Source organism: Globicephala melas, chromosome 17, assembly GCF_963455315.2.
Source record: "Globicephala melas chromosome 17, mGloMel1.2, whole genome shotgun sequence".
Lineage (NCBI taxonomy): Eukaryota > Metazoa > Chordata > Mammalia > Artiodactyla > Delphinidae > Globicephala > Globicephala melas.
In genome coordinates this window covers 47,514,547-47,542,384 of record NC_083330.1, presented here as the reverse complement: position 1 = coordinate 47,542,384, position 27,838 = coordinate 47,514,547, and the positions used below count along the sequence as shown (strand labels likewise).

The 27,838-nt window shown below is 39.1% G+C and overlaps 1 protein-coding gene across 2 annotated transcripts in view; it reads left to right on the top strand.

Moving 5' to 3' along the window:
- The window catches only part of LRP12 (LDL receptor related protein 12), an 84,435-nt gene extending 70,761 nt beyond the window's left edge, over window positions 1-13,674 (top strand). For both annotated transcript variants that reach the window (XM_030863077.2, XM_030863076.2), the window contains 4 exons: window positions 2,945-3,147; window positions 4,642-5,746; window positions 7,010-7,142; window positions 11,371-13,674. In XM_030863077.2, the coding sequence (XP_030718937.1) occupies window positions 2,945-3,147; window positions 4,642-5,746; window positions 7,010-7,142; window positions 11,371-12,237 (2,308 nt within the window). In that variant the 3' untranslated portion in view covers window positions 12,238-13,674. The remainder of the gene's footprint in view (window positions 1-2,944; window positions 3,148-4,641; window positions 5,747-7,009; window positions 7,143-11,370) is intronic.
- Window positions 13,675-27,838: the final 14,164 nt, after the last annotated feature.

Here is a 27,838-nt window from a genome sequence, read left to right as displayed (position 1 = left end):
GTGTCTTTGTTACATAAACTATTCTGAAGCATAAAAAAAGAAAAACTGAAAACTACTTTCACTTGTATTTTAATGTATTTTTATGTATTTTATGTATTTTAATGTATTTTATGTATTTAATGTATTTAATGTATTTTAAACATCCTAAATGAATATTAGCAAACCAAACCCCTAGTAGTGTATATGTGAAGAGGTATTTATTGATTATTTCTTTTGTTCTGGATCAGGTCCCTGATTTCATGAATCTTAGTTGATTAAAAGTTGGGAGTTCCCTGGTGGCCTAGTGGTTAGGATTCTGGGCTTTCACTGGCATGGCCCTGTTTCAGTCCCTGGTCAGGAAACTGTGATCCCACAAAGGCAAAAGGTGCAGCGAAAAAAAAAAAAAAAAGTATATTAAAGGACACTTTGATTACTTCCATATTTTGGCTATTGTAAATAATGCTGCAGTGAAATTTGGGGTGCATGTATCTTTTCTAATTAGTGTTTTTTTCTTCCAGTAAATAGCTAGGAGTGGAATTGCTGGATCATATGGTAGTCCTATTTTTAATTTTTTGAGGAATCTCCATACTGTTTTCCATAGTGGCTACACCGGTTTACGTCTCCACCAACAGTGCACAAAGGTTCCCTTTTCTCCACATCCTTGCCAACATGGCTTTGATAATAACCATTCTGACAGATGTAAGGTGATGTCTCATTGTGGTTTTGAGTTGTATTTCCCTGATGATTAGCAATGCTGAGCATCTTTTCATGTGCCTTTTGGCATCTGTGTGTCTTCTTTGGAAGAATGTTAGATCCTCTGTGCATGTTTTAATTGGGATGTTTGTTTTTTTGATATTGAATTGTATGAGTTCTTTATATATTTTGGATTATTAACCCCTTATTGGACCTATCATTTGCAAATATATTCTCCCGTTCAGCACAGCCACTATGGAAAACAGTATGCAAGTTCCTCAAAAAATTAAAAATAGAATTACCAGACGATCCAGCAGTTCCACTCTTCATATCCAAAGAAAATTTAAAAAAATAATTTGAAAAGATATATGCATCCCAGTGTTCATAGCAGCATTACGTATAGTAGCCAAGACATGAAAGCAACCTTAGTATCCATCAACAGATAAGTGGGTAAAGAAGCTGTGATATAATGTAATATTTCTCAGCTATAAAAGAGTGAAATTTTGCCATTTGCAACAACATGGATGGACCTACACGTTATTACGCTTAGTGAAATAAGTCAGACAGAGAAAGGCAAATACTGTATGTTTTCAGTTTATATGGAATCTGAAAAATAAAATACATTAACGAATATAACAAAACAGAAACAGACTCACAGATACAGACATCAAGGAGAGGGACAAGATAGGTGAGGGGTATTAAGAGGTACAGACTACTATGTATAAAATAAATAAGTTACAAGGATGTAATGTGCAGCACAGGGGAATGTAGCCAATATGTAATAATAACTTTATATGGTGTATAAGGTGTAAAAATATCGAATCACTGTGTTGTACACCTAAAACTAATATAATATTGTAAGTCAGCTATACTTCAAAAAAAAAAAAACTCCTCAGTAAAAGATACCATTAAGAAAGACTGACAGCACCAGCTGTTGGAGAGAATGAGGGTTTGAGTGGATCTACGTATATCTTGCGTAACATACATGCCCCAAATAGATACATGCTTATACTATATGAAGAGCTCTTAAATAAGAACAAATTGTAAGGTATGAAGGATATAACAAGGTGATTCACAGAAATAGAAATAGCTAATAAACATAGGAAAAAGTGTTTCAATTTCAGTAAATAAGGAAATGCAAACTAGAACAATGATAAATCTATTTTATCCACCTAACTGGCAACAAATCTTTAGAAGTAAAATGTTTCATTTTGCCAGAGTTGTGGGGTATAAGGTGCTTTTTCATACACACTTGGTGGAATTGAGTTGGTATAAACATTTTTCTCAGTGTTGCTATCAAATTTAAGGTGGAATTGTGTCTTTTGACCTAGCAGTTCTACTTGTAGAAAAATTTGTCCTAGAGAAATACTTACTCATGTGTGTGTGGAGAGAACATGTATAAGGATTCCAGCCTTGTTCGTAATAGTGAAAAACTGGAAGCAGTCAAATTGTCAGCCTTTGTTGTAGTTACTCAGAATATTTAAAGAGGAAATACCCTGGTATAATAATCCCTGGATAATTAACTTTATCATCACTTGGCGTAAGGCAGGAATCTCACTTTTTGGTGAGACATGTTAGTAGAAAATGCTGTTTTGTTTTTTCTTCTTTCATAGCAGTGGCTAATTTTGTGTGTGGTCCTTATTTGACTTTTCTGCCCTTTATTCATGCCCGTATTTTATGAACTACAAGATAACGTTTGGTTATAAACCATTTATGTAGAAAAGTATTCCCAAACTCAGGGGCTTTTCACTGAAGAAGTTTTTTGTTTGTTCATTTTTAACTTTTTTACTTGGCTCAGGTTTGTGCTGTTTGCTCTCCTGAAATGGGAGCTATAAACTCATTAAGCAAGCAGATGAACCAGTCTAATCTAGAGAAGGCAGACTTCCTCTGTGTCCTTCAGTTCATCGAATTATGGAGTCGTTCAAACAGAACAACTTAGGGTGCTAAGAATTAAAGTGGTCCTTCCTAAACACACACAGGGAGAAGAAAAAGAAAAAAGGTGCCAACTGTCTCCTGTTTTTTAGCGTTATTTTGGAATTTCGTGTTACTTATGAAGAAGTATTGTTCTGGAATCTGGGAAAGAGATATAAATGTTAGGAACACAGAAGCAGTATTATTATTTGCTGATGATATAGTCGTGGGCCTAGAAGATCCAGGAGAATCGTTGAATATATGGAGGCTTGTAATAAATTCCCCAGTTACTTTGTGTTATTAATGAAATTTTTTTCCAAAATTTCCTTTTCAGTAGCCTTTTCTGACTTTTTATTTGTAGTTTTCAGGATTTTGATATTCAAGGATCCAGAAGATGCAGTTTGGACTGGTTGACGATAGAAACATACAAGAATATTGAAAGCTACAGAGCCTGTGGTTCTACAATCCCACCACCATATATTTCTTCACAAGACCACGTCTGGATCAGGTTCCATTCCGATGACAGTATCTCTAGGAAGGGTTTCAGACTGGCATACTTTTCAGGTGTGTTTTTAAATAAGAAGAAGGATATGGAACAGAATTCTATAGTATTTACTGCTCAGTCACTTTGGGACTCGCCTTCTAAACAATGTCCATTTAATTGTGACTCAATCCTCAAGGCAGCTGAGATTGAGGAATTAGAGGCTAAAGGTTCAGGTACCATAGATCCGGGTCTCCAAAAGGCATTTTATATAATCCTAATAAAATGATTAATTTTACAAACTAAGGTCAGTTTTCTTTTTAAATATTTTGAATACGTTTATTTTAAAAGGAACTTTTTCCCCTCAAGTGTTTACCAGTATCCTGCAAGTTACTTCAGAATGTATTTTTGTGTGTGTGTATTACCCTTGTCTTTACACCTTCAAAGAAAAGACATAATCAATTTCACTTTCGTAGTTTGTAGTATCAGAAGTCTTCTTTTGCTAGTTCTTAAACTTTATCCAAAAAGAGTGAGCATCATACAAATATGAAGAACTCAGAGCATTAGAGTTATGTAAATTTTTGCTGAAAATCATTCTACATTTTCTGAAATGACGTGGTCTCCTTTAGCAACATATGCTGCTTTTTCTCTTTTTTATTAAAAGCACAGTCTTCGTAATATTCACTTAGGTTCTGAAGCACATTTTCTGTCACCTATTTGCCAGTAAATAAAAGTTGTTAATGGAGAGGTAAGCATTGGCCGACATCATCAGCGTGGACTGTAGGAATCTAATGTTTGGTTTTCTTTCCCTACGTCATTGTTATATATTTAAGATAGTCCACTAAGATAATCAGAATTCTATAAACATTTCCATTCTTTTCTCTCTTCTTCCCCTTACTGTTTGGTTGAGTAAATGTATACCTTTAGCTCAGATTCATAAAATATTTTGCAGTTGTATTAAAACAGTTATAAAATGGAAGTACCATGTTGTGGTTACATGAAATGTTAGAAATAGAATAAAGTTAACATGATAATCTTAGCAAAAATTTGAGTCTAAATAATGGGCTTGCAAAATATGCTATGATACACATAGCAAAATATTGTGTGTATGTGTTTGTATATATATATATAATATATATATAAACAACTCAAAAAGAATACTAAAACTGGATTTGAAAAAGTGATTATTATAGAGGAGTTTTTCTTCATTGCAAAATGTTTATACAATAGAGTATTTGAAATTCTTAGGCAATACATCCTACTGACTTACGTATCTTACATCACTTTACTAAATGTTCTGCAGTAAAATAGCTTCTGCAAAAACAGGATTGGTCTTTTCTCTTGTAGCTGTAGAGATCTTCATGGAACAAATCATAAATGTTTAATAAATAGTTGAGTAATCAGTAAGCCAATATTAATTTGCCATTAGAGTTTAACCTATTTTTTGATCAAGCCCAACTATCATTTGGGCTAATCAACATTTACGATAAAAATGCCACTTGCTGTTATATACCCTTTAAAGAGTATGTTGTTTTCCTCCTTATCTCTCCATCTCCGTCCTCCCAATGTCCTCCCAGGGAAATCTGAGGAACCAAACTGTGCTTGTGACCAGTTTCGTTGTGGTAATGGAAAGTGTATACCAGCAGCCTGGAAATGCAATAACATGGACGAATGTGGAGATAGTTCTGATGAAGAGATCTGTGCCAAAGAAGTGAATCCTCCAACATCTGCCTCTTTCCAACCCTGTGCTTACAACCAGTTCCAGTGTCTATCTCGGTTTACCAAAGTTTACACTTGCCTCCCCGAATCTTTAAAATGTGATGGGAACATTGACTGCCTTGACCTTGGAGATGAGATAGACTGTGATGTGCCAACCTGTGGGCAGTGGTTAAAATATTTTTATGGTACTTTTAATTCTCCCAATTATCCAGACTTTTATCCTCCCGGAAGCAATTGCACCTGGTTAATAGACACTGGTGATCATCGTAAAGTCATCTTACGCTTCACTGACTTTAAACTTGATGGTACTGGTTATGGTGATTATGTCAAAATATACGATGGATTAGAGGAGAATCCACACAAGCTTTTGCGTGTGTTAACTGCTTTTGATTCTCATGCGCCTCTCACTGTCGTGTCTTCTTCTGGACAGATAAGGGTACATTTCTGTGCCGATAAAGTCAACGCTGCCAGGGGATTTAATGCTACTTACCAAGTAGACGGCTTCTGTTTGCCATGGGAAATACCCTGCGGAGGGAACTGGGGGTGTTATACGGAGCAGCAGCGCTGTGATGGGTATTGGCATTGCCCAAACGGAAGGGATGAAATCAATTGTACCATGTGCCAAAAGGAAGAGTTCCCATGTTCCCGGAACGGCGTCTGTTACCCTCGTTCTGATCGCTGCAACTACCAGAATCATTGCCCAAATGGCTCCGATGAAAAAAACTGCTTTTTTTGCCAGCCAGGAAATTTTCATTGCAAAAACAATCGTTGTGTGTTTGAAAGCTGGGTGTGTGACTCTCAGGACGACTGTGGTGATGGCAGCGATGAGGAGAATTGCCCGGTAATCGTGCCTACCCGAGTCATAACTGCAGCCGTCATAGGGAGCCTCATCTGTGGCCTGTTACTGGTCATCGCCTTGGGATGTACTTGTAAGCTCTATTCTCTGAGAATGTTTGAACGAAGGTCAGTATCAAGACAAAACTATATTGCTTATGCTCTCTACAGTAAAAGCATGGCCCAAATATTTACAACACATTTCTTAATGAGATTAGCAATATATTTTTGTTATATTGTTGAGAAATAAATACTTCTTATGATTTATAAAATGACTGTGAAAAGCCTATGACTCAAAAGCCTAATAAGAATATTAAAAAACAAATAAATACTAAGAGTTATGAGGTGAAAAAAGCCAATCTGTGTTTATCAGTTCCTGTTTTCAGGTTAATCTGTCTTACAGGAATTTTGCAAGCTGTAATTCTCGGTTGTTGCTCTTTAACCTCGGTTTTTATAAATATTAATTCAACAATTCCAGATAATTTGAGAACCTTCTATGTTGAAAGCATTATGCAGGTGAATAGAGAAATGAGTAGGAGTAATCTCATGGGCAGTTTACAGTTAGAAGGGAGGAATTGGTGGGTAGAATTAGATGGCAAAAAATATAAATGTTGTAAGAGCTATAAAATAAAGTGGTATAAAAGTCGAAGGATCTCAGTTAAGTAAGAAGTGGTTCAGCGTTAAAGAGTGGCCTTCAGGGAGAGCTGTCTTTCGTGTGGTAGAGGAGAGACTGGACCTGGGAGAAGTTGATGGCAGAGAGGCCTTCTAGAAAGCGCCTGTGGAGACCATGACCGTCAGTCCCAGGAGAATTACAAATGATAGATACAACAAAGAAGTCACATACCAGACAGCTAAGAATAGATGCACAGTATCACAATAACCAAGTGCATCTTATCTTTGGTTCAGTATAAATGGCCAGAAAATGTTTTACTACATTGCAACATAAGAGTACAATGAAGACCAGAGGCCTTGAGTTTAAGAACAAGTTATTCCAGAAAGGGTTTTGGTGACTCATTTCACTCTTTTCCTTACCTGAAAAGTAAATGTGTTGGACTTGCTGAATAAAGTGTCTTCTAAGAATTTTCAAATACTTTCACCTAAAGTCTCAAGCCCCTATGTTCTTAGGGGTTTAAAGATCTAGTACTTTTATCTTTTACGGGGATATCTAACTTATTAAAACTTAGTGATCCAGGCCCCTAGTGTAAAACCGCATGAGGCTAAACTGTCTGCTTCATCTTTGTGTTCTCAGTGTAGGAATGCTGGCTAAGTAAGCTTTATACAAATGAGCAAGTATATTAAAATTCAAATTGTTTTAATTGTTGATAATTTTAAAATTACTGTTTTGGCTTGCCTTTTTTTTTAACCCTTTTCATCCCCCTGTTTCTCTCAAAGATCATTTGAAACACAGTTGTCCAGAGTGGAAGCAGAATTGTTAAGAAGAGAAGCTCCTCCCTCTTATGGACAGTTGATTGCTCAGGGTTTAATTCCACCAGTTGAAGATTTTCCTGTTTGTCCACCTAACCAAGTATGTTACAATTTATTATTTCTCTTTCCGTACCTCTTAAAATGAAATCTATACTTGTATATAATGGTAAAGTATCCTTGACTGGGTCAGAATTTTTGCAGTCACGTTAAGAATTAAATATATGGAGGATTTGAAATTATGCAGTTGACCCCTGAACAACGAGGGGGCTAGGGACACCCACCCTCTGTGCAGGTGAAAATTCACATGTAACTTTATAGTCGGGCCTCTGTGTCTGGGGCTCAACATCCATAAATTCAACCAACCATGTATCATGTAGTACTATAGAATTTGCTGTTGAAAAAAATCCACGTATAAGTGGTCCCGTGCATTTCAAGCCCATGTTGTTCAAGGGTCAACTCTGATTGTTTCATTGTATTTTAACAAATTCAGAAGTATACTTTTCACTCTTTACTTCTGATTTGGTTAGGTGATTCTTAAGCATTTTACTGTTTAGGATAATTTAGTGTGTTAAAATTCAAAAGTAAAGTTTGACAACTTATTTTCTACTTGAACTATTTCAAGGATTTAAAAAGAAATACTAAAGTTGATATGCTTAGTAATAGATTAGTAACATGCTAGATTAAAATAAAAGTTGTTGAAATTAAGTTAACATTTCTACCTGACTTGAGAGAAAACTTCTTCACAGCTGGATTTTACAGCGCTTAAAAATTCATATCATTTTCTTTAAATAGTAACTCATTCTTTATTAATGTTTCTGAATTCTTTAAATTTTTGTGAGCAATTTTCTACTTCAAGTGTACAGTAAAGTGATCCAGTTATACATATATATATATATATATTCTTTTTCAGATTCTTTTCCATAATAGATTATTATAAGATACCGAATATAGTTCCCTGCAATTTCTTTTTAAATTTCTTTTTCAATGCTTACAGTTGTGCCAGGGTTCTTAAGGGCATTAAGGTTTCTACATTTAGAATGTAAATTTATCCAGAAACATTTCTAAAAATTGTTCCCAGTATCAGAATTAAGAAAAATTGATGAACATTGTTTTCCCAGTAATTTAATTCTGTTCAAGATGAAAGACCATTTCCTTTTTGGTAAATAGGTTTCCAATTACAGTCGGTCATCTTATTCGAGTCTTTTAGGAAATCTTTGGGAGAATTTGATGTAATTTGCTAAGTAAGTAATTCAGAACTTCCACTGGTTGGAATTTTGTCTGCAACATAGGAAAACCCTACATTGTGGTTTTTATGTATTGTAGTCCCTGCCATGGGGAAGGGTTCTTTTTAGGTAGGAATTCAGAGGATGGTTAATTCCATCCACCCACTCCACCATCTATCACCCCACCTCTGTACCCTGAGGCTACCTTCAAGAGGTTAGTCAACTGTGAAGTTCGAGGGAGCACAGTCCACACAAGACAGCCCTTACTTCTAAAACCAATTTTAAGTTCAGGGGCTCCCAAACCATCCTCAGGTTTGATAATTCACTGGAAGGACTGAGAACTCATTGAAAGCTGTTTTACTTAATAGTATAATCTGGTGTAACTATTATTGCTGGGAAAGGATCCAGATTAAATCAGCCAAAGGAAGAGACGCGTAGGACAGGGTTCAGCAGGGTACCAAACACGACCCTTCCAATTGTCTTCTCTCCATAAAGTCAGGACAGTGTTATTCTCTCGACACGGGTGTGTAACAATATGCACAAAACATTGCCAACTAGGGACGCTCACCCAAACTCGGTGTCCAGGGTTTTTATTGGAGCTCCATCACATAGGCATGATTAATGGCACACGTGGCTGATCCCAGTCTCCAGCCTCTCCAGAGGTTGACTGATTCTGCTGACTCAGCACTCCCACGCTACATCACATTGGTGTGGCTCAGAGCCTCCACCTAAAACGCAGTGCTACTCTCTGGCTGGCCCAAGTCTCCACGCAATGACACTCCTGTCAAAGATGACATTCCAAGGTCTGAGGTCTCATCCCAGAAGTAAAGGGCAAAGGTCAGACCTCACTTTGGGTAAGGTTTCAATTCTTTACTACCTAGTACAGCATTTTTGTAGGGTTATAATTTACCCTTGTGAGGGAATTCTGCTTCAACAAAGTTTTAAAATAAAGTATGTTTGTAAATGGGAAACTAGATTTTATTCAGTTAATGAGATTACAGTCTTATGTTTGAAACTTTTGGTAATAAATTATCAAATTTCCTTATTTGTTTTTAAAAAGAAAAATAGGGCTTCCCTGGTGGCGCAGTGGTTGAGAGTCCGCCTTCCGATGCAGGGGACACGGGTTCGTGCCCCAGTCCGGAAAGATACCACATGCCACGGAGCTGCTGGGTCCGTGAGCCATGGCCGCTGAGCCTGCGCGTCCGGAGCTTGTGCTCCGCAATGGGAGAGGCCACAGCAGTGAGAGGCCCGCGTACCGCAAAAAAAAAAAAAAAAAAAAAAGAAAAATAACCTTCTGATTACCAACTCATTCAAAATAGCAATCCTTTCTGAAGAATGCTTTTCTTCTGCTTCATAAACTGAAGAAGTACATAAAATTATTCCTAAAACAATCATGAGATCCCCTTGTAGAATCTAATGTTAAATTGGCAATCATTTAATTAAACAGACTTTGAAGCCAGTAGAGAGCTTCATCTCACTGACAGACTGTACTGTTAAAGATGGCTTTGAAGTGTGCTGAAGGCATGGTGGGTGGCAGCTGCATAAGAGGGGAGGATATCTGAAGAGCCTTGTATTCATTTCTGGATTTAATGACAGTGCTCACACAAAGCCTTAGAACGTGAATGCCAAATGAGGAGGACCAAATCTATGGAGTTCAAAGAGATGTGAGCCACTTTTTTTTTTTTTTTCAGTTAGTTTATAGTTACATTCCCAATTGGTGAAAAACCTTACTCATTCATATAGTAAATTTTATGTGCTGATATTCAGATTTCTTATTGACAATCTGTTATTTACTAAGGCTAGACTATGAAAGATTCCTGTGATAGTAGCTTCTTAGCTTTCTGTGAGTTATATTCCAGGGATTGTGTTCAAAGGGTGTATATGGAAATCACAAATCTATATGGAAAACCTGAGGCTAGCTGTACGGTATCAGCTTGGATTTACTTCAATACCAGTCATAAACAGAGATGGAAAACATATGTTATCACATCTTCTTATTCTCTTCCCTTCTTTTTTTCTGTGGGGGGAAAGGCAAGAGCCATTCATTTGGCAGAGGGAAACTGTATCACCGTTTGAAAGGGAGTATATCAATTCACCATTGTTTCTTGGAAATACTGTATTTTAAATACTAAATGCCAGGTTGATGAAAGATGTGTTTGGTCCAAGTTTGATTACTCCTTTTTATAACCACTAGGTGGAGCTTAAAGACTGTTTTTGTAAATACTGTAGTGTTTTGTTTTGTTTTTTTAAATCCAGTAGTCATTCCTAGAAAAAAGAAAATCTAGATGATTTTTCTTTCAGTTGGGCAATATGGTCACTTCCCATATGCACTAATTAAAAATCACCAATTTTCAAAGAATAAGGTTATAATTTATGTTTAACATGAAGCTGTAGAAAATAAGACTTAAATCTTTAAGATTGAGAAGGAACCCAAATGTCTCAGATGCCATTGAATAGTGCTATAAACAAATTAATTTCTTTGACTTTTTGTTTCCTGTGCTGCATTACAAATACAGTAATTCCTTTGTTTATGACAATGTAAATGAATCCTCAATATCCACTCATTCAACAAATCCTTGAGAACCAACTGTGAGATATAATTTTTACATGTTTTGGAAGGTTTCAACCTTGTAGATCAAGTCTAACTTGTTCTGTGTTAAAACAAAAAAACAAACAAACAGCCTGGTTTTCACACTCCTTTAGGTCATTTGGAGAATTATTGTAGAGATTCTTCTATCCTCCGAGCTAAAGAAGTATCATATAATTTTATTTTCCGTCTTTGGTGCATTTCTAGGATTGGATTACCATGTGAAGTTTTGAAACAAAATTGCAGTTGTAATTGGCATTAAACATCATTTTAAAGTTCATATATAAAATGAGGTATCAAGAAAATCTTAAACACAGTGAACAGTGGTTCAAGTTATAGGTTAGATTCTGGAGTGAGGTGAACCTGTATCGAGAGAATTTAATTCATCCTCCATAGACCATAAAATGAGTAATAGAACTTTCATCCACAACACATGCTGAATAGAAGGGTGTTTTCCATCTTAATACCTTGTTGTTAGCTGTCTTAAGATCTTTTCTTTCTTTCTTTTTTTTTTGCAGGCTTCTGTTTTGGAAAACCTGAGGCTAGCTGTACGGTCTCAGCTCGGATTTACTTCAATCAGACTTCCTATGGCAGGCAGATCCAGCAACATCTGGAATCGTATTTTTAATTTTGCAAGATCACGCCATTCAGGGTCATTGGCTCTGGTCTCAGCAGATGGGGATGAGGTTGCCCCTAGTCAGAGTACCAGCAGAGAACCTGAAAGAAATCATACTCACAGAAGTTTGTTTTCTGTGGAATCTGACGACACAGACACAGAAAATGAGAGAAGAGATACGGTAGGAGCATCTGGCGGGGTTGCAGCTCCTTTGCCTCAAAAAGTCCCTCCCACGACAGCTGTAGAAGCAACAGTGGGAGCAAGTGGAAGTTCCTCCACTCAGAATACCCGAGGTGGTCACACAGAGACCGGACGGGATGTGACAAGCGCGGAACCCCCAAGTGTGAGTCCGGCGCGTCACCAGCTCACGAGTGCGCTAAGTCGTATGACTCAGGGGCTACGTTGGGTACGTTTTACATTAGGGCGATCAAGCTCCGTAAGTCAGAACCAGAGCCCTTTGAGACAACTTGATAATGGGGTAAGTGGAAGAGAAGAAGATGATGATGTCGAAATGCTAATTCCAGTTTCTGAAGGAGCTTCAGACTTTGATGTGAATGATTGCTCCAGACCTCTTCTTGATCTTGCCTCCGATCAAGGGCAAAGGTTCAGACAACCATATAGTGCAGCAGACCCTGGAGTAAGACCAAGTAATCGCGATGGCCCCTGTGAGTGCTGCGGTATTGTCCACACTGCCCAGATACCAGACTCTTGCTTAGAAGCAACGCTGAAAAATGAAACAAGTGATGATGAAGCTTTGTTACTTTGTTAGGTACAAGAATCCCATCAGGGAGATTGGATACAAGTTGGAGCAATATCCATTCATTGTTTTGTAACTTTACAATTAAACTAGTTTTAATTTAAAAAGAGAAAAGATGCAGGGTGATTTCTTACTATCATATGTTAGCCTGCATGGTTAAATTAAACACCTGTAACTCTATAAACGTTAGAGTTTACTATTTTAGCAGCTAAAAATGCATTATGTATTCAGATTGTTCAGTAATGTTCTTCCATTTGTTTCTAATTGTTTTCATCCCGGTACTGTAGTTCGCAGTAGAGATATGGCTGCTGAAACTCATTTGACTGTCAGTTTCTATCTATCCTATGTTAAAACGTTTCTTTGTTCAAAATAATACCTTCTTTTAATTGAACCCTTCATGCTTTTGCCAATACATCTTGTAACTTAATATACTAGATGTTAAGGTTGTTAATATAAAAAGAGAAAAAGTCCTTATTCTCACCTGTTTTTATTTGTATAACATCTGTCTAAACATTATTAGATTTCATAATATGAGCTTGTCAAAGGGAAAAAACCTTTGTCTAAAATTTTTTCTCTTATGTTTAACATGCAATGATGTGAAATTTAGATAGCGTTAGATAAATTAATGGCAAAAACAAAACTCTTTTATAAATTTTCTAATGTTGACTTTAATACTCTAATATGGTACAAACCAAATGGTAAAAAGCCCAAGTCATTTCTTTTTTTATCTCTATTTAAGGACAGAATTAAGCGGATGAAGATATTCTACTATGCATTAAATCTTGAACTTTATAAAATATGTACAAAAATTGTACAAGATAAGTTCCAACTGGTAATGTCTTTCCCTGATACAGGGTTATGCTTGTATTGGACCCTAGGGATTTGCACTAAAATCATATCAAGGTCTCAGATGAGTTTAGTGCAGACGCACTATCACTTTAAATACTATTATTTGCTATCATAATGACTATATATTTCCATAGCTTACAGGGGGAGCGTGAGGGGGCATTTTTATTACAACTTGAGGTTGCTTTGCTGGTTTTATATTTATTTGTTGTATTTAAAAACTGCATTATAGTAAGAAAGTGATTTTTTCAATATATTTTATTCATAAGGGGAGGATCATGCTACATGTTGAAAAGCAAATTAAGAAATCATTCAGATCACCTCCCTTTTTTAAGTAAAGTGAATTGCAAAACCCCGCGTATTTTTTTATTGTCAGTTCCTGTTTATTTATTCTTTAGCTGTCTGTTTAGTAGCTTAATGTTTGAGTATGAAAAATGTATTTGTGTGCGATTATTGCTATTTATTACATTTTAAATACTTTGCTGAATGTCATTTTAAAGCATGTTTGAGGTCTTGTGTATTTGTCGTGTTATGCTGTCAGGAAGAACTGACTGAAATGTTTTAATATGTATCAAAAATTAAAATGACTTCTTTTTTTTGTATTGCCTTGAGGTACTTTTGTATTTTTTGTATTGCCTTGAGGTACTTTTGTATTGCCTTGAGGTACTTGAAATCAAAGTTTCTCTTTATTTTTGTTCATTTGGTGCATATACAGATTCAGGCCATGAAATATGCAGTGTGTCTGGAAGAAAAATTAAAGAGGGGATGTCTTTCTTAACTCCCTTATAGTAAAGTAGTAGCTTACACCAGTTCTCAAGCGTAAAGAAATCCCTAAGGACCTGGACATTATTTTGCCTTTGAAAAACCTGCCTTTTAATTGATGTGTCTTATAAGAGTCAGTAACTCTATCAGTTCTCTTTTTATATTATTTTCAGATACATTTTAGACCCCTATACAATATTTTACTGGCAGAATTTGGGTTACCAAATTAACCTTGTTTAGATCCTACTAATTATATACTATTATGTATAGGTTTTTTGTTTTGTTTTCTGGCATATATTTTAATTTCTTTGTTTAATTAACTAATACATCTTCTTGATTCAAATGGTAAAAAAATTAAGTCTCTCTCCTATCCCTGACAGCCATCTTCTAGTTCCCTTTCAAAGAAATAGGTACCAAAACCAAATTCTTGTATACCCTCCAGAAATACCATATAGATACATAAATGTATCTATATGTATAAATGCTATATGATGTAATACAAATTGTAACATACTATGCATTCCTTTTCTGCACTTTTTTTCAAGGGAAAAAGTGTATCTGCTACTGGTTGAATGTTAAAAGTACAGTTGGGTATTTCTGTTATTTGACTTTTCACATTTAAAAATTTGATCTATCCTGAATTTAAGGCTCCAGTTTTTCTTCCTAGGTAACTACCTAGTTCCTGCAAGGCTGTTTATTAAATCTGTCCTTTCCTTGCTATTGGAAATGGCCCTTTTATCATATTGCAGATTTTCATATTATGTGGATATATTTCTAGACTCTAATTCCATTCTGTTCAATTGACTTGCCTTTCTTATTTTGTACCAGTCCTACACTGTTTTAATAACAGTAATTTTTAAATGTTCAAATATTCTTGCTTATTTTTCCATTTGAACTTTAGTATCAACCCTTTGTGTTCCACAAAACAAATCCATTGTACATTTTTTTTTTTTTTGGACAGTTTTACTTTTATAGGTCAACTTGGGGAAATTTGACATCATTATCATGTTAAAGCTTCTATCTAAACCATGGTGCCCTATCCAAAAATGATTCCCAATTTGTTCAAGTCTTTTTTGTTGTTTCCTTCACAGATGCTTTGCATTTTACTTTACAGAGATCTTGTACATGTTTTTCAAGAGTTCTTAGAAATTTTATTATTTTTGTTACCATTATTAAGGAAGTCCTTTCTGTTTATAATTTAGTATGATTTTAGTATATATGAAAGCTAATGACTTATTTATGTTAGTTTTCTACCCAGCTACCAGACTCTCATTTTCTTATGGTATGTAGTAGTACTTCAGTTAATTCTTTTGTGTTTTCCAGTTATACAGTCATGTCTTCCAATTTGCATACCTCTTTATGTCTTGATTGCATTGTCTAGTACTTCTAGAATAATGTTAAAATATATTGGCTATAATGAACTGGGTTGAGATCTATACATTTAATCACGTTAAGGAGTATCCATTGATCCCTATTTTAAAATAAATTAGTCAAGAATGCATGTTGAATTTTATCACATGCCTTTTCATTTTCTATGGAGATGATCATACAATTTTTCTCCTTTGACCTTTTAATATATTTTGTCATTTTGAACCATCCTTGCGTTCCTGAAATAAACTCTACTTGACCATATGTATTATTCTTTTAATATATTTCCAGATTATGTTTCCTATTTTATTTAATATATTTGTATCTGTATTCATCAGTGCAGTTAGTCGTGTGTGTGTGTGTGTTCACGTGCACGCTATCTTTAAGAAGTTTTGTTATTAATTTTATGCTGGTAAATTGGAAATGTTTTTCCTTTTCCTGAGTTCTGGAACAGTTTGCACAGCATTGGAATTTTCTCTTCCTTAAAATTTCAGTGAAATTATCTGGTGTTGGTGGATGTTCAGCAATAGCTCTTTGACAGCTCTTTTAGTATCTGTTACGGTAATTGGTCTGTGTAGTTTTTATGTCTTAGCTAGGATCATCAACCATCCATTTTGTCCATGTTTTCAAGTTCATTTGCCTAGAGGTGAGCAAAGTTACCCTCCTCTTTTCTGCCTATGGCTCTTTCCCCCTTATTATGTATTATGCTTGCTCCCTTGTTTTCTTAATTAAGATAGCTAATGGTTGACCTATTTTGTTGTTGTTTGCTTGTTTCCCCCAAGTGATATGCTTTGAACATCTCTTCTGTTATTTTTCTGTTTTCCAATTAATTGATTTCCTTAAATTTCCTACTTTTTGCTTTTTTTAGTCTATTCTGTTGTTTTTTTCTAACTCCGTGAGTTAGCATTCAGTTTAATCATTTTTATTTTTCTTAATTATTAATATGAGATTTAAGGTGTGGACTTGAGTACTGCTTAAGCTGAATCACTTAGGTGAACTAGTGTTGTCATTACTATTATATTCTAGGTGTTCTGAAGTTTCAGTTTTTATTTCCTCCTTAACCAACAAGTTGTATGAAAGAAGGCTTTTTCCCTTTTTCTTTGCTGTTTTTTTCCCCCCAGATAATGGCAGTTTGGTGTGGGTAGTGGTTTTGTTTTCCGATTCTTTTATTAGTTGTTATGTTTTAGCATCAGGATCAGAGAATGTTATGTGTATTATATTTACTGTGGGGAGTTTATTGTCTTTTCTTAATTTTAAAATCTTCCAGGATCACTTTAAAAAAGTATATTCTCTGTTTACAGGATATAGATTTTAATAGATATTACTCAGATTTATCATGTGTCATTTAGATCTTCCCTCCTGTACTTTGTCTTGTCTTATCCGTCTGTCTGTCAGACCTCCAGTGTTGGTATAAAGGAAGTGGGGGGAACCAAGGGGCTGTGTCAGACGAGCTCTGGGGGCAACAACCCTGCCTCAGCTCGTGTCACTCGCTAGGACTGAGAACATAAGCACGTGATGAGGGGAGTCTTCCAACAAGCTGTTGGGGTTTTGGCTGCCACTACTGCTTACCACCGGCATCCACCGTTAAGCTGGAAATAAATGCATACGACAGGTTAAAAGAATAAAGGAAGAACGAGCAGATTGAATTCACAAGGTGTTTATCGAGTCCCTACCACAGACCCAGTAATGCTGACAGCGGTGACCTGCCTGCTGCTCTCCATTCAAGCTGCTTGGCCATTCCCTCTCACCCTGCTGAATTCCAGGCAGAAGATGACAGCAACTTGATGGGACTCATTTTACTCAAGTGGGCCCTTGTTTAAAAATTGATAGACATCTCTGCAGAAGCTTCTTACGAGCTAGTCTCCGAAGGCCCAAAATGTCACTTATGCCACGTTCTGTTGGTCAAACGAATCACTAAGGCCAACCCAGATTCCACAGAAAGAGAAACAGACTCCACTCTCCATGGTAGATGGAGCAAAGAATTTGTGACATCTGTAATCGACCCCAGGACAGTACCTGATATATAAGAAACACCAAGTTGCCAGAATTAATATTTTAAGCAGAAAAACAGTGCTACAGTCCCAGTAAGAAGCTCATTTGCTAAAAGGTTATCAAATTAGCTCCTCTGTCACGTCACGTACATTAATTGTTCATATCTTAGTTGATTAGAAATACAATAGTGTAACAATTTGCCGTAGCATATTTGAATGAGAAATCATAGCATTGATGCAAATTTAGATAAGCATGTTTAGGCATTTGATGAATGTTAACAATTAGCAGTTATTTTTCAACTAAGTTTATTTCAACATGTTATCATAACCTGTAAATTTTTTTTTTTTTTTTCGGTACGCGGGCCTCTCACTGTTGTGGCCTCTCCCGCTGTGGAGCACAGGCTCCGGACACGCAGGCTCAGCGGCCATGGCTCACGGGTCCGGCCGCTCCGTGGCATGTGGGATCCTCCCGGACCGGGGCACGAACCTGTGTCCCCTGCATCGACAGGCGGACTCTCAACCACTGTGCCACCAGAGAAGCCCACCTGTAAAATATTTTTTAATTTATTGGAGGCAACATCGTGGATAAAAACAATGGAGCCACATTGCCTGTCCTGCTTCTTCCTATCATGCAATCTTCAACAAGTCCCTTAATCACTTTGTACTTAAGTTCTTCATCTATAAATGGGGATAATAGGGCTGTTGGAAGATTAAATTAATGCATGTAAAGCTCTTGGAGCAGTGCCTGGCTCATTGTAAGGACTACATCTTTGCTATTATTGTCATTGTCTGAATGTTAAACAGAGAACATCTCTGAAGCTTGAATTAAATCAGATCTTGTATGTGAAAAGTCCAAAATGATTCATGGTTTCCAAAGATCATGAAGATGTGCTTCCCAGGTGCTTCTGAATGCGGCCACTTCCCCTTGGATCATCATGGAAGTGAACCGGCAGCTCAAAGCCAAAAGGGGAGCAAGAAAAGGGGGAGAAAAAACAGTAGCAGCCCACTTGTGATGAGCTGAAGGGAGCTCCAAGACCCAGGAAACAAGATCGTGCTGCGCTTGGGGCCTGAGGAAATTACCACAGTGACTGAATCTGGAGAAGGTCTTCACGGGTCTCCTAGAACCTAGTAATTTTTAGATCACTTAGTTCTTCCATTGTAGCAAATGTGCATCCTCAACATCCAGAGGGAGAGAAGCCTCATTTTAAGGGTTTGAGGAAAGGATAAAAGAAGCCTGATGTCTCTGAGCAACTGCACCAGACTTGGCCTGGCACCCTCAACTTCCCAGTTCCATGAAGCAAGGGTGGTAGGCTTCTCCGTCACCCACGGAGTAAGACATGCCTAACTCATGGGCGGGTTCTTAGGTTGGGAATAACAACAGTGGTTGGGAGGATTAAATGAGTTAGTGAGGATTAGTGAGTTAAAATAGTGACAGTTAAGTGCAGCGTGAGCGCTCGGTAAACCATAAATGTGGCTACAGTTGATGATGGTCAGGTTATCAGTGCACTGCTCACCCTTCTCTCTTCCAGCAGCAACTCTGTTTATGTCTTGGGCTTTCCTATAAGATTTCATTTGAACAAAGGGTTTTGAGAGTTAATAAAATTTAGAAACCAGTGCTAGAACATGACAAGACTAAGTTGCCCTGTGCTAATCTAGGGCACATATGGTTTACTGATCATGAAGTACCTTGAAAAGAATTCACAGAGTGATTTCAAGTAACGATACCGAGATGTCAATTGGAGTGGATTTTCCCACGTGCTGGAGGGAGGCTAAAGCCCGAAGAAGCTTAATATCCTCCAGAAAAGGGACATGTAAGCTTTACTATGGAGAAATAACAGAGTGTGGTGGGAAAGCATGGACTTTGAAGTCAGACACATCACAGTTTGACTCCTGGCTCTGCTACTTTAGGAGTTTTATAACAATAAATCACTTGATCTCACTAAGCCTTGTTGTGTCATCTGAAAAATGGGCTAACATCCAGGCTTGAGGGTTACTGTAAGGATTAAACTAAAGAAAGAAAGAAGAGGTTGAAATAAATTTTAATTGTGATTATTACAGACTCATTTTCAAATAAAAATGACCTTTTTTCCGAGCTCCCCTCCGCTGAGTGTTATGCATTTTGTATATTAGTAGAGCTTTAAGAGCATATTTCTTATAGTAATCATTGTCCTGTTTTCTTGATTACAGGGCAACTTGTGGCTGTATCTCAATGAAAAGTAGATTCACTAAACCAAGGTAGAGTGGCATCTTGGCACAGACGTCTTTATTTTATTATAAAAAGGCCAAAATTGTGAACTTCCATAGCGCCCCAGACCAAGAAAGATGTGGCTACACGCTATGGACTTCGTAACATATGTTGAGCGAGTATAAATAAAAGAAATACAGAGAAGTTATTTCTATTAAAAAATTAGAGTAACATAAACAATATTCAAAAACTTTTCTCAATTTCACTACAGTATCAAATTTCACTTGAATATCTGTATTTCTCTCATCTGCTGAGCTCTGATTTCAAGAACATAGAAATTCCTTAACTAATTTGGCTTTTAGATTTAGTCTTTACTTACCTTAAATATAGACTTTGTTATTGTGCATTGTGTGAATTTCAACGTCACTGGGTTCTTATGACTTTCCTTGGGTTGGAACTTACATCATTGCTGTTTTCAATGGAGATTTCACCATACAACATAACTTCCATTTCTCTAGCTCATGAGTTGCCATGAGAGATGTTAGCCAAGTGCACAAAGCAATTCTTCGTAACCTTTTCCTAGATTTGGAGTGAAAAGAAACATCCATGTTTTGAGTACTTCCTGAGAACCGACCACAGTACTAGATATATCACACTTTGTTTACCCATTTATCAAATGATGTATGTTTGAGTTATTTCTACTTTCTGACTATTAAGAATAATGCTACTACAAACATTCATGTACAAGTTTCTGGGTATATACCTAGGAGTAGAATTTCTGGGTCATAGGGTAACTCTATTTAACTTTTGAGGCACTGCCAAACCAATTTCCACTGTAACCACCATTTCATTCCTACCAGCAATGTATGAGGGTTTCAATCTCTCCACATCCTTGCAATGTGAAAATATAATACAGCAAAGAGTCATACTGCTTCCAATTCCAATGAGAAAGGCACTTCCTGAAGCTTCTGCTGATGTTTGAGAGGATAAGACCTACCCCACAGATTTGTCCTGAGGATTAGAAATGAAGTACATCAGATACACAGTGAGCTCTTCTTAGACGTCACCATGGCCTGTGATAGGTCTTTGAATACAAAAATAAATACCATGCAGTTTTCATTTTCCAGAAGCTCACAGATTAGTGCCCTTAAGTACAATTACACAACAGACGGGTAGTTGGAATTATCCTTGACCTTAAATCACATTTTCACTGTACTTGCCTTGTCTAATACTAAATACCTCTCACAGCAAGCAGAACAGTAAGTTTCTCCCAAGACGTATTTGTTTAAGATGAACAAAAGTTTTAATAAAGAAGGAAGATACACAAATCTAGTCCCCTCCAGTTATATTAGAGAAATAAAGTGTAAAATGAGATGGCACAGACAGTGCAGAGACAGAAAGGTTCTAATTCAGAGGGTGTGGGCCCGGGTGGGACAAGTGCAGGTAAAAGGGGCAGCACCTTGACTACTGTCTCTCTGTATCTTACGGTCTTCCTTTTACACTGATGCCTCCAACATCTGGGGCATCAGTCTCGACACTGTCCTGTCTACATAACTGTAAACAGTGTCATGAGGGCTCCAGAACAGGCACCTGCTGTCTCTGCTTCAGCCCCAACTGTGGTCACGCCCAGGACCTCCCAGGATTCCTGGAAAAGTTGAGGTAAATCCTAATAAGGTCCGCCTCTGAATCTTTTTAGCTTTAGACCTTGACAGCATCAACAGCAGGGCGTAGGAAGAGTTTTACTAAGTTGTAGAACCGAAGTTGAACTCTCCAGAAGATACCCTGCAACTTACTTTGTTTCCATGTCTCAGGTCAACAAAATACAAAAGTAGATCAGTGATTGCCAGGGGCCAGGGCTGGGGGAAGAGGACTGACTGCCAAGGGGCACCCGGAAACTTTTCAGAGTGATGGAAATATTTCCTATCTTGATTGTGGTGGTGGTCACATGACTGCATGTTTCTGTCAGAATTCATGGTACTGTGTACACTTGAAAAGATGGATTTTGCTCTATGTGCTTTACTTTTTTTGTTGTTTGTTTTTTAAAGAAGATGTTGGGGGTAGGAGTTTATTAATTTATTTATTTTTGCTGTGTTGGGTCTTCGTTTCTGTGCGAGGGCTTTCCCGAGTTGTGGCAAGCGGGGGCCTCTCACTATCGCGGCCTCTCTTGTTGCGGAGCACAGGCTCCAGACGCACAGGCTCAGTAGTTGTGGCTCACGGGCCCAGTTGCTCCGTGGCATGTGGGATCCTCCCAGACCAGAGCTCGAACCCGTGTTCCCTGCATTGGCAGGCAGATTCTCAACCACTGCGCCACCAGGGAAGCCCTATGTGCTTTACTTTTTGTTAAGAATTTAAATATATAAAATGCATATTCAAACCCTCTTTGGTCTACGTAGCAAAGTCCAAGTAATTTTTTTTAATGATTTACTCTTGACTCTTAAAAAAAATAAAACTTTCTCAAAATGAAATCTCAGAGATGGTGGTTTCTGCACTCTCATGTTCATTGCAGCATTGTTTCCAATAGCCAAGACATAAAAGTGTCCATTAACACATGAATGGATAAAAATGTGGCATATATATATATATATATATAGTGTGTGTGTGTGTGTGTGTGTGTATTAATAAACAGAAACCTCAATCAAATAGAGCTGGGAAACGAGAGGAGGAGCTCTCACCTCCTGCACCCATAGCAGAGCCCCGCAGGAATAATGACTCCCCCTCATTCCTGGCAAGGACTCAGCCAATGAAAAGCCATGGACTCTGTTTACTGTAGCCCTCGCAGCTTCTTTTTCCCTCTATTAAAGCCTGCTCCTTCCCTTGCCCTGTGGCTTGCCATGGCTGGAGACCCCAAATTGCAATCCTCTGCTGATCCCAAATAAACCCATCTTTGCTGGAGAAATATCTGGCAGTCTATTTGTTTCAGGTCAACAAATGGAATATTATTCAGAAAAAAAGAAGGAAATCCTGCCATTTGCAACAACATGGATGGACGGTGAGGATATTATTATGCTCATAGTGAAATAGGTCAGAGAAAGACAAATACCACATGATCTCACTCACATGTGGAATCTAACAAAACCAGACTCAGAAACAGAGAACAGATTAGTGATTGTCATGGGCAGGGCTGTAAATGAGTGAAGGTGGTCAAAAGGTACAAACTTCCAATTATAAGATGAATAAGTTCTGGGGACTTAATGTACAGCTTGGTGACTAGAGTTAACAATACTGTGTTGCGTACTTGAAAGTTGCTGAAAGAGTAAATTTTAAATATTCTCACCACACACACGTACACAAAGTTGTAACTATGCGAGGTGATGGATGTGTTAACTCACCTTATTGTGGTAAACGTTTCACAATATATGCATATATCAAATTGTTACATGTACCCCTTAAACTTACACAGTGTTATATGTCAATTACATCTCCATAAAGCTGGAAAAAATTCTTCTCAAGATCAGTAAAATAATTTCATAAGCTTGTGGATCTTACATTTTAAAAAGTGAAACTATTAATAAGAAGAAAATGCTAGAATAGAGAAATGAAACAGTTGGTTTTGCTAAAAATAATATCTAACAAGCACTATGCTATGGGCTTTACATGAATTATCTCATTTAAAGTGTACAGCTCTTAATGGGTTGCTACCACTATTCAAAAAACGAACGACAAAACAAAACAGACAAAAGAAAACAACAAACCCAAAAAAAAAAAAAAAACCAAGAGGCTTAGAACCATTAAGAAACTTAACCAAAAATCCACAGATGTGGACTTCCCTGGTGGCGCAGAGGTTAAGAATCTGCCTGCCAATGCAGAGGACATGGGTTCAATCCCTGGGCCAGGAACATCCCACATGCTGCAGAGCAACTAAGCCCACGCACCACAACTACTGAGCCCACGCACCACAACTACTGAAGCCTGCGTGCTCTAGGGCCTGCATGCCGCAACTTCTGAGCCCGCGTGCTGCAACTACTGAAGCCCACACACCTAGAGCCCGTGCTCCACAACAAGAGAAGCCACCGCAATGAGAAGCCCATGCACTGCGACGAAGAGTAGCCGCGACTCACCGCAACTAGAGAAAGCCTGCGCACAGCAACGAAAACCCAACACAGCCAAAAAAAAAAAAAAAAAAAAATAATCCACAGATGATAGGTGATAAAACCAGAGCTCAAATCTGGCTCCAAAGTACAAGCTTTTTAATTTTACTTTATTACCTTCTTTCTAATCAAGAGGGCACTTCCTCTGTTTCCTTAAGTATTACTTTACTGCTGAAATATATTTTGCTAGGAAAGTTCAAAAGAACTTGGAAACCGTGGCACAGTACGAATGAGGTCGAGGGGCAAGAGAGTTTCTGGAAGCATACGTTAGTGCTGCTGACAGGGCAGAAGAAACCTCTGAGCCGAGCCTGGTGCTCCTAGGCCATCCCTTGAGAAAGCAGCATCTTTTTGTTCAAGGGGGACAATGATAGGCACTGTCATAGGCTGAGTTACGGGGCCCGAAGATACCCAGATATCTTTCTAGTCCCTGGGACCTGGGAATGTTACCTTACATGGCAAAAGGGACTTTGCAGATGTGGCAAAGTTAAGGATTTATGAAGAGATCATCCTGGATTATCTAGGTGGCATGTCCTGAAAGTTTTCCCCCAAGGCAGGTCAGTATTGGTATGTTAGATCTGGACTCACTAAATTTGTTAATTTGTTACAGGATGGAGCACTTTTTTTAAACCCTCATGACATTAGTTATCTGAGCAAACACATAGACCAGCTCCCCAATATTTAGATAACAATCTGAAGCAGCTTTGCAGCCCCATGTCAGAAGTGCTAGAGGTATAAAGCGTGATGGATGTAGGAGCTCATTCTGGGATTATGCTCATCCATTTACGTAACCTGAGGTCCAAATGCAGCCAGGATTTGAACCTGGCTTTAGAGTTTGGACTCACATAATGCGTAAATTACAGGTTCCAGAGTGAAAGGCTTACCTCCAGCGTTTACTGTTAGGTGACCTTGAGCAGGTCATTTCACCTCAAAAGGCTCATCTGTTAAACAGGGAAATAGTATTTAGCTCAAAGCGGTGTTGTGGAGGACGAAGTAAAGTAAGGCATGTGAAGCATTTGGCCCAGTACTGACTTGATTCAAGTACTCAATAAACCTTAGCTCCCGCTGCTGGTATTGTTATTCAGGGCTATTATTTCCTCGTTCTGCCTGGGAGGTTCAGGGAAGACTGCCCTCTGGAGTTGTGCAGTGGCCAGCTTTCTCTCTCTGGTCCTACAGAGACCACTTCCGGCTGCCAGAGAGAAAGATGTTGTCCCTGCTCATGAACGAAAGGTCCCACCGAGCTTCATCCCCCAATGACCTACATCTGGATTTACACTCTGTGCTTGCCACCCTTTCCAAGCACGTCCCCTCTGCCTCAGTGGAGGGACCAGAAATAAAAGAGCCCCAAATCTAGAAGGCAAGTCCTTCTTGGTCTCCAGTCCACTTATCTAGACCTGAGAAGAGTTTAACTCTAGGACTATGCCAGGCACTCTGTGGATGGGCGTCTTGTCCCTGTTCACAGAATCACAAGACTTTTAAAAGTGCAAAGGCTGGGTCTTACAAGCTCTTGTCAACTTAGCTCCTCGTTTTTCAGTTGAGATAAGAGGCCCTAAGAGTAAGTGCCTTGCCCGGACTCACAGCAGAAGTTTTGCACCAGAGCCGGGATTAGACTCCTAATTCCCATCCATGCTGCCTACCCGCCTCTTCTATTGCTGATTCAGGTATAAACTCATCCCAGCGAGGGCCAGAGGACTGGGCCTGCCCACGGCCCCCAGCTGGGGCGTATTGGAGACACCCGGCCCTGCCGCCTCTCTCCTTGCTCCCTCTGGCTCACACACCCTCGTTGTCTGCTCTTTCTGCCTCACGGACAGCTTTTCCTCCAGGGGAAACAATACCCTGAAATCCCCTCATAGCCACAGGGGCCTAGAGTAGGAGTAGGGGTGTGTTTGGAGAGTAGGGAAAGCAAACTCAGTGACTCCAGGGCTGCGGAGGACTTAAATACACCTGGGCCTGGTGGATTTGTTTCCCCAAAACCTTGAGCCGCTCAGTGAAGGAAGTTACCCTTTTCTGCTCTGCCTTTCTATCCCTTTACACCATCAGTCAGGGCTGGGAAGACCTTCCTTTCGAATTGCTCTCACCTACACTTCAAAGTAGGTATGTTTCTGTGGGTTAAGCTTTCACAACCTTTGTAGGCCTCCTTTAAAGAGTCCTCTAGGGCTTCCCTGATGGCTCAGTGGTTGAGAGCCCGCCTGCCGATGCAGGGGACACGGGTTCATGCCCCAGTCCGGGAAGATCCTACATGCCGCAGAGCGGCTGGGCCCGTGAGCCATGGCTGCTGAGCCTGCGCGTCCGGAGCCTGTGCTCCGCAACGGGAGAGGCCACAGTAGTGAGAGGCCCTCGTACCGGAAAAAAAAAAAAAAAAAAAAAAGAGTCCTCTAAGGAGTAATGGGTCCTCAGACACACTTTGGTATGTTAGTCAATCAAACTGATTCTTTCTCCAGCAAGAAGAAGGCAAAACAGCAGGAGTCTTGCTTCCTGCCTCCAGTGCAAAGATCATCGTGTCTGGGATTACTTGTTTCACGCCCACTGAGGGCGCGTGTGTCTAGGTACAGAGGTGGCTGAGTAGGGCAGAGTAAAGGGAGGTGAGGGGTTTCTGAGGACAAGCTTCCCCTCTGAGCACGTTTGCTCGCCTCCCACCCGGCAAGCTGGTGGATGACATCCGGCATCTAGACATGCCTGGCGTCTGGACAGTGGTGGCCAGAGAGGGGGAAGACACCTTCTGCGAAGCTGGCTTTTCTCCTTAAACTTACCCAACACTCTCTTCTGTGCGGTCAGTGAATCTCGATGAGCTATTTCCTCCTGCTTCAGTGACATTCTACAAATCCCCTTTTCTGATCAAGTTTGAGTTAAACGTGGAGAGTTTACGCTGCATTGTGTTACAGGGCTTTTTGTGATATAAAGTGTCTGAGATTAAAAAAACCTTTGAAATCATCATCTGAGCTTCAGAAAGGATGTCACAGCCACCCTGAGAACCAATCTTACTTTCCTAGAGGGCTGTTATGTGTGGAGCTCGGCGGAGTTGCATATGTATTAGTATTCTTTTCACCTTTACGCAATGGTCTTTTGACAATAATTGCATAACCTTCCTGGGCTTCTTGTTCCTGGCTTGACAGCCAAATCTATGGCACTTTATTGATGTTTCCTAATTTTTAATCATTTTGAGGTTTGTGTGATCTGAGACTTGAGGAAATTTGATAATAATAACACCTTGCATTCCACTATTAAAAATGTCATCTCTCCGAGGTCACATGTGACCACCTACTCCCCAAACTCGAAGTACCTTCCCATCCTCTGTCAGTTGACGGTTGAAAATGACAAAAGAACCAGAGTAAACCAGCTGAAGCAAACACTGGGGAGTCTGAAAGAGGGGACATCAGGCATGGTTGGTTTCAGGAGCACCAACGGTGTCATGAGAACGCAGTCCCTCTCCATCTCTCCTTCCTGTTCTCTGTGTTGGCTCTGTTCACAGGACTATTCCCTTGTTGTCTTTTACTCCCTCCAGGATTCAAGTCCAGCAGGAAAGAGAAAGCTCTTCATCTGCTCAATTAGTCTTCTTGGGACCCGTTAGTCTTCTTGGGACCCGTGTTAGTTCTTGGGACCCGTGTCATCCCTGAACACATCACCGTGGCCGTGAGGACTTCCTGCTGTGACTGGCAGTGCTTAGATAAGCAGATCGGTCCCAGAGCCGGAGGTCCCATCAGTTCCACCGAGGTGAGTGTTCTGAGAATGCACGGGGAGGATTTCCTGCCAGAGAAACTCCAGTGACTGTTGGCAGAATGAGGATGAGAATAGACGATGGAACAGCACACGTCCACCACACTCCCCACCCTTCCTATGGCATTCGATCTTGGTGCTCCTGAAACCCCGCACTGCTGTCGTCCCTCACGCAGGGCTCCCCGAGCTCCCTTCTCTCTCACTGCTCTGTCTACTCTTCATCCTTCTCCCCTGGGAGGAAAGGGGTGGTCCACAACTGTCCAACCCTATCCCCTCAGCTTAACCACGTGGAGGTCACACTCAACTTGCCATCACCTTCTCTGTGCCTTTATCCAGCCTGTTCCCTCGCCCAGAACATCATCCCTCTTCCCAGCCCTTATCTCTCCATGTCCATGTCCTCTTTGTCCTAGTTCAAATACCTCTTTGTGAATCTTCCATATCTGATTTCCTTCAAGGCAGAAATAAACTCCCCCTTTCTTCTAAACTCGTATCTTTAGCCTCTCTCGAAGGCAGAATTTTCTGGTTTATATATTGTTATCCATTGAAATATGTATGTGTGTCACTGTTGGCTCTTAGCTCCTTGAGGACGAGAATGTCATTTATCTTTGCTCCTCGCACAGTTAAGAATATTTAAAAGGAAATCCAGATCAAGTGGTTCTTCG